The 6,000-nt window shown below is 37.5% G+C and overlaps 1 protein-coding gene across 6 annotated transcripts in view; it reads right to left on the bottom strand.

The window, feature by feature from the left end:
- Positions 1-1,780: 1,780 nt before the first annotated feature.
- POSTN (periostin) overlaps positions 1,781-6,000 on the bottom strand; it is a 97,857-nt gene continuing 93,637 nt past the window's right edge. For 4 of the 6 annotated variants that reach the window (XM_069758942.1, XM_069758937.1, XM_069758940.1 and 1 more), the window contains one exon: positions 1,781-2,716. In XM_069758942.1, coding sequence (XP_069615043.1) covers positions 2,673-2,716 — 44 coding nt within the window. In that variant the 3' untranslated portion in view covers positions 1,781-2,672. Of the gene's footprint in view, positions 2,717-4,868; positions 4,904-6,000 lie in introns of all 6 variants that reach the window. The other 2 variants (XM_069758941.1, XM_069758938.1) reach the window with 2 other exon arrangements.

Below are 6,000 nucleotides of genomic sequence, written 5' to 3'. Positions count from 1 at the left end.
CTGTGAAGCACTTGGCGGGTCAAAGAGCTCACCACACATCTAGATAAGTTCCTTAGGGGGTCTACTTTCCAAAATGGTGTCAATTGTGGGGTTTTCAATGTTTAGGCACATCAGTGGCTCTCCAAACGCAACATGGCGTCCCATCTCAATTCCAGCCAATTTTGCATTGAATAGTCAAATGGCGCTCCTTCCCTTCCGAGCTCTGCCATGCGCCCAAACAGTGGTTTACCCAAACATATGGGGTATCCAGGTACTCAGGACAAATTGTACAACAACTCTTGGGGTCCATTTTCTCCTGTTACCCTTGGTAAAATAAAACAAATTGGAGCTGAAGTAAATTTTTTGTGGAAAAAAATTAAATGTTCATTTTTTTAAACATTCCAGAAATTCCTGTGAAACACCTGAAGGGTTAATAAACTTCTTGAATATGATTTTGAGCACCTTGAGGGGTGCAGTTATTAGAATGGGTATTTTCACACTTGGGTATTTTCTATCATATATACCCCTCAAAATGACTTCAAATGTGACGTGGTCCATAAAAAAAATGGTGTTGTAAAAATGAGAAATTGCTGGTCAACTTTTAACCCTTATAACTCCCTAACAAAAAAATTTTTGTTTCCAATATTGTGCTGATGTAAAGTAGACATGTGGGAAATGTTACTTATTAAGTATTTTGTGTGACATATCTCTGTGACTTAAGGGCATAAAAATTCAAAGTTTGAAAATTACAAAATTTTCTAAATTTTCGCTAACTTTCCTTTTTTTTTACAAATAAACGCAGGTAATATCTAAGAAATTTTACCACTATCATGAAGTACAATATATCTCGAGAAAACAATGTCAGAATCACTGGGATCCGTTGAAGAATTCCAGAGTTATAACCTCATAAAGGGACAATGGCCAGAATTGTAAAAATTGGCCCAGTCATTAACGAGCAAAAGAAGGTACAGCAATTTGTCTGGGTAAAATAGCGAGTGAATCACCCTGTATGATCACTTTTTTTATAGGTAATGTAGCAATGTTTACTAATTTAAGTATATGTAGTGAAATTCCATTTTTCTGAATCTGTCAATAGCAGCAGCCACCTTGTATGAGCTGTTGTTTTGACCTGCAAACAGAAGCTGCAGAGATTTTCTTCATATTAGGCATGTATCGAACAAAAGCTAGCTATACACGTTAAATTGCTGAACGATTATTCGGCTGACATCCATCTCTTCTGATTTCCTTCATATACATGAATACTTGGCTCAAATGAGCATTCCTTTGTTCTCTATGATTACTAGACTCATTAACTCCAACAGCTTGGACATTGAAACAACAAAAGCCAGAGCCTTAGCTCCTCCAAAAATCATCAGTCAGGGAGGGTTAAGATTCCCCCAATACAAGTGAAATGGTTGGCTAATTTGCCCAACTTTTTTTTTATTGTAATCACATATTTTTAAGATAATATTAATTTTGAGTTTTTCCCCATGAGAGTTGCATAAAAATAATATTTCTGTAATGTTATTTTTACAGCACGGTGGCTGAGTGGTTAGCACTGCAGTATTTTAATGCTGGGGTCTTGGGTTCAAATCCCACCAAGAGCAATATCTGCAAAGAGTTTGTATGTTCTCTCCTTGTTTGCACTGTTTTTCTCCGGGTTCTCCGGTTTCCACCCACATCCCACGGAATATGATGGTGCTATATACTGTAAGTAAGCATGATAAATAATTTTCTAACATGTCAGAGATAAGATATTGCAATACTCATAAAATGTACAATTATGAAACATGAACAAATGCATTTTTCAACCACATTCTTTATTGAGTATTTGTAGAAGAAACAGAGGTATACAGGCGCACCCAATAGTTTTTTTTAAAGCCTTTAAATAGAAACTAATGTTCCAAAAACAAAGCTTTAAGATGTGAAAGATTTTTTTTCTTTGTTTTTAACTTTTAAAAATGATCATTTTTATACTTTTCTGAATATATATATGATTTTTCTTTCACATTCTAAAACCATATTTCATTTCATTCAGTTTCACTTTAAAGATAAAGGCACAGGAATGTAAAGTAAACAATTCTTTCCTAGCAAAAATAGTTGCATTGCAACATCAGAGTAAAAATAAACATGGAAGCAAATGACTCTATCATTTTTTTGCTTACAAAACCAGTTATCAAAATGGCATAATTTACAAAAAAAAAACATTGGAGTTAGTACCAAAGACTAGCCGTGCAGGTTTTGATTAAAAATAAAAAGGTTTCTGATAAAAACAAAAAAAACAAAAAAACAAAAACAAAGCACCAATTTATTTAAAGTGTTTGAAACAAACAATTCAAAGTTCCTCTAAGGTCTGGTGGTCCTCCATTCACGACGTGGTATAGAATTGTTCTCTAAAGTTAGTATACTGCACATCACATACTATTGCATATAACAATTGGCAACATACAATCAACAATCCTTTTCTTTAATACATTCAGCATTTTTTTGTTTTACATTTCAAAAAAGTTTGTACAAATCCCCCTCTTTTATGAAAACGTAGAATAATAAGAATGTATTTGCTAGCTTGAAGTCAATTTGTGCAAGATGTGAGATAGTCCAGATGACTCCTATTTCAACATAGTGTACTCTTTATGACTTTCTCAGAGTAGATCCTTTTGTAGTTCCTTATTTACCAGTTGCTGTAAATGAATTTAGGACTGATGATTTCTTTTAACCTTTCTTCTTATTGGTTGACCTGTTAAAATGGAAAGTCAATGTTTAATTCAAGGATAACACCAAAGTTGCGTGTCAAAGAGTCAAGTAATACAATGTTACACATCACCACAATTCTTACAGAAAGTCAAGTTATATAATTATGGCTATTGTTCTTCTGCCTAAGGTCTATCAAAATCTTCTTATGTTGGAGAAAAGATATACTTTGGAAATGTAAATGTGAGAGTTGGAAATTTATACATGAGAGTTTGAAATATATACTCTAGAGTTGGAAATGTATATGTGAGAGTTGTAACCTCCTTATGGGGATCATAGTATTTAAAAGTTTGAATATAAATATCATGAGAATGTGAAAAAAATAATGTAATGGGTCCATGTTAGTGATGAGCGAGTATGCTCGTTATTCGAGATTTCCGAGCATGCTCGGGTGTCCTCCGAGTATTTTGGACGTGCTCGGAGATTTAGTTTGTGTCGCCGCAACTGCATGATTTGCGGCTGCTAGACAGCCTGAACACATGTGGGGATTTCCTAACAAACAGGCAATCCCTACATGTATTCAGGCTGGCTAGCAGCCACAAATCATGCAGCTGCGGCACAAACTAATTCTCCCAGCATGCCCAAAATACTTGGAGGACACTCGAGCATGCTTGGATATCTCAAGTAATGAGCATACACGCTAATCACTAGTCTATGTACCATCTGGTATAACTAAATATGTCAATGTATTCTTCAAAAGAGGGATGTATGTTGTGTTGGAAGCATGATCATAGAAGAGTATTCTACTTAAAGGGAACCTGTCACCCCGAAAATCGCAGGTGAGGTAAGCCCACCGGCATCAGGGGCTTATCTACAGCATTCTGTAATGCTGTAGATAAGCCCCCGATGTTACCTGAAAGAGGAGAAAAAGACGTTAGATTATACTCACCCAAGGGCGGTCCCGCTGCTGGTCCGGTTGGATGGGCGTCTCTGGTCCGCTGCGGCACCTCTCATCTTCATTCCAAGACGTCCTCTTCTGATCTTCATCCACGGCTCCGGCGCAGGCGTACTTTGCCTGCCCTGTTGAGGGCAGAACAAAGTACTGCAGTGCGCAGGCGCCGGAAAGGTCAGAGAGGCCCGGCGCCTGCGCACTACAGTACTTCAGAAGAGGACGTCTTGGAATGAAGATGGGAGGCGCCGCAGCGGACCGGAGACACCCATCCGAACGGACCAGCAGCGGGACCGCCCCTGAGTGAGTATAATCTAACGTCTTTTTCTCCTCTTTCAGGTAACATCGGGGGCTTGTCTACAGCATTACAGAATGCTGTAGATAAGCCCCTGATGCTGGTGGGCTTACCTCACCCGCGATTTTCGGGGTGACAGGTAATTTGATACAAAGAGATGAAAAAGAAGGGCTCAATATCATATTTAATCTGTCACATAGGTAGAGTTGTTTATCATGAAAATTCTATTTAAAGACTTATTACATTCAACATTATATTTTGGCTAGTGGGATGGTCATCTTGGATATATAGATGATTATTACTCACTATTACTATTATTATTACTACTATGACATATCAAGTTAGATATACGACATATATACTCATATCTAGTTACCAATATACCCAAATATATATTCACATCTGATACAAAAGTTAGGGCCTATATGAATGAGAAATGTAATTTAGATCAATTAGATGACGGCCATATAATGGACGAGTGTTCAGATTATTGCCGCAACACTTGATGCATTTTACGGAGCTATTTTAGATTACCATAGAGGTCTACTTCTATCTAGTAGAAAATTGAAGAATCCCACTGTTCCAATTGTATTACAAATCAGTTTTTGGACTAGAATTGACCATATTTCTTTCAGGCCAGAAGAAATGGTGTTTCCTCTGCTCAGACAAAAAGGGAATGCTGCAGCCATTGTTGATGTCAGGGACTCGGGGGAACACAGAGAAGAGTTTGGAGGAACAGCAGCAGTTCTTGAGGCATTGATTTTTTTTTCATTATTTTTCTCCTCTCTGTGCCAATGATAAGTTACGGACAACCCATTTAAGTCAATAGATATATGTAATAACAAATGGTAAGAAATAAATCAAGTCAAACATTTTTTAGACATTATATGAAGATGTTACAGCACAAACAAGACAGTGGGTTATTGCACGAGCAAAGCATTAGTAAAGCTCTACCTTACTGCAGCAATTTCAAGTGAGTGCAAATTAGCCTAAAACAAAAAAAGCAACAGTTTAACAAATGATCGTCTCGATGATTTCAATGAGGTTAGAAGCATAAATTGAAGCTTCATAGATTTGATGCAAAAGATACAGTATAACAGAACCCCCATGTATCGTGTGCCATTTCCATTACTAGGTACGCTTAGGTACCCGAGACTCAAAGTGGCTCCTAACCCTGCAGCCGCCTATAGTTAGGACCCAACTGTAATGTCTGAATGGTGGTGGCCTTTATATAGTTAGTGAAAGCCAAATAATGAAGTCACAAGGTTCCTTCTAATTCCTTATAAAGGATGTGATTGTTGATCGATTTATCCGCTTATATAAATACATTAAAGAGGTTCTCTCTGCATTTTATAATGATCCATTCTTAGCACAGCTTGTCAATACTGGATCAGTGGGTGCCTGAGACATGAATACCTGAAGATCAGCTGTTATTACCGACAGCCAGATGTAGACACATTAAGCAGAGCTGCAATGTTCCATTGATTGTGTAGTCGCTGCTGCCATGTACTGCAGAACAGCTTCTATTCAAGCACTAAAAATTGCTGTGTAGCTTAATTTAACGGGTTTATAGCTGGCTGCTGGACCTTATAAAAGCTGACTGGAAATCTCTGCCTATCCTTAGGATACGTCATCAAGATATTAGTTTGGGGTGGGTAACTACAATTGGCTGTTGTTGCCTCTGGCTGCAACCGGATGCAAACATTGAATGGAGATGCATAGCCACTGAAAGGTGCTGCAGAGCAACTTCTGTTCTCCTGAATAAGAGCTCGGATGTGCATTGCCTAGTATTGGACCTCCACCGATGTAATAATGATGACCTAGCTACAGGATATTTCATCAATATCATACAATATGATCGGACATCGCCTTTAATGTAGCACACAAAGCATCATGAAAAGAATAAATCCCAAAACTGTACCACAAAGCAAAATGTTATTGCGGCCACCAAGCTCTGTGCTCATGCAAATACAATCTACTGTACAATTAAGCAAGTCAATTCAAGAAAATTTTAAAATTGAAGTTATGTACATCCATGTAGGGTCCTCTACAAAAAATCTAGAACAAGTCTATTAAATATTTTTTT

This window comes from Ranitomeya imitator, chromosome 3 (genome assembly GCF_032444005.1).
Source record: "Ranitomeya imitator isolate aRanImi1 chromosome 3, aRanImi1.pri, whole genome shotgun sequence".
NCBI classification, from domain to species: domain Eukaryota; kingdom Metazoa; phylum Chordata; class Amphibia; order Anura; family Dendrobatidae; genus Ranitomeya; species Ranitomeya imitator.
The sequence above is the reverse complement of the archived record's forward strand: the minus strand, read 5'-3'. Positions and strand labels throughout refer to the sequence as shown.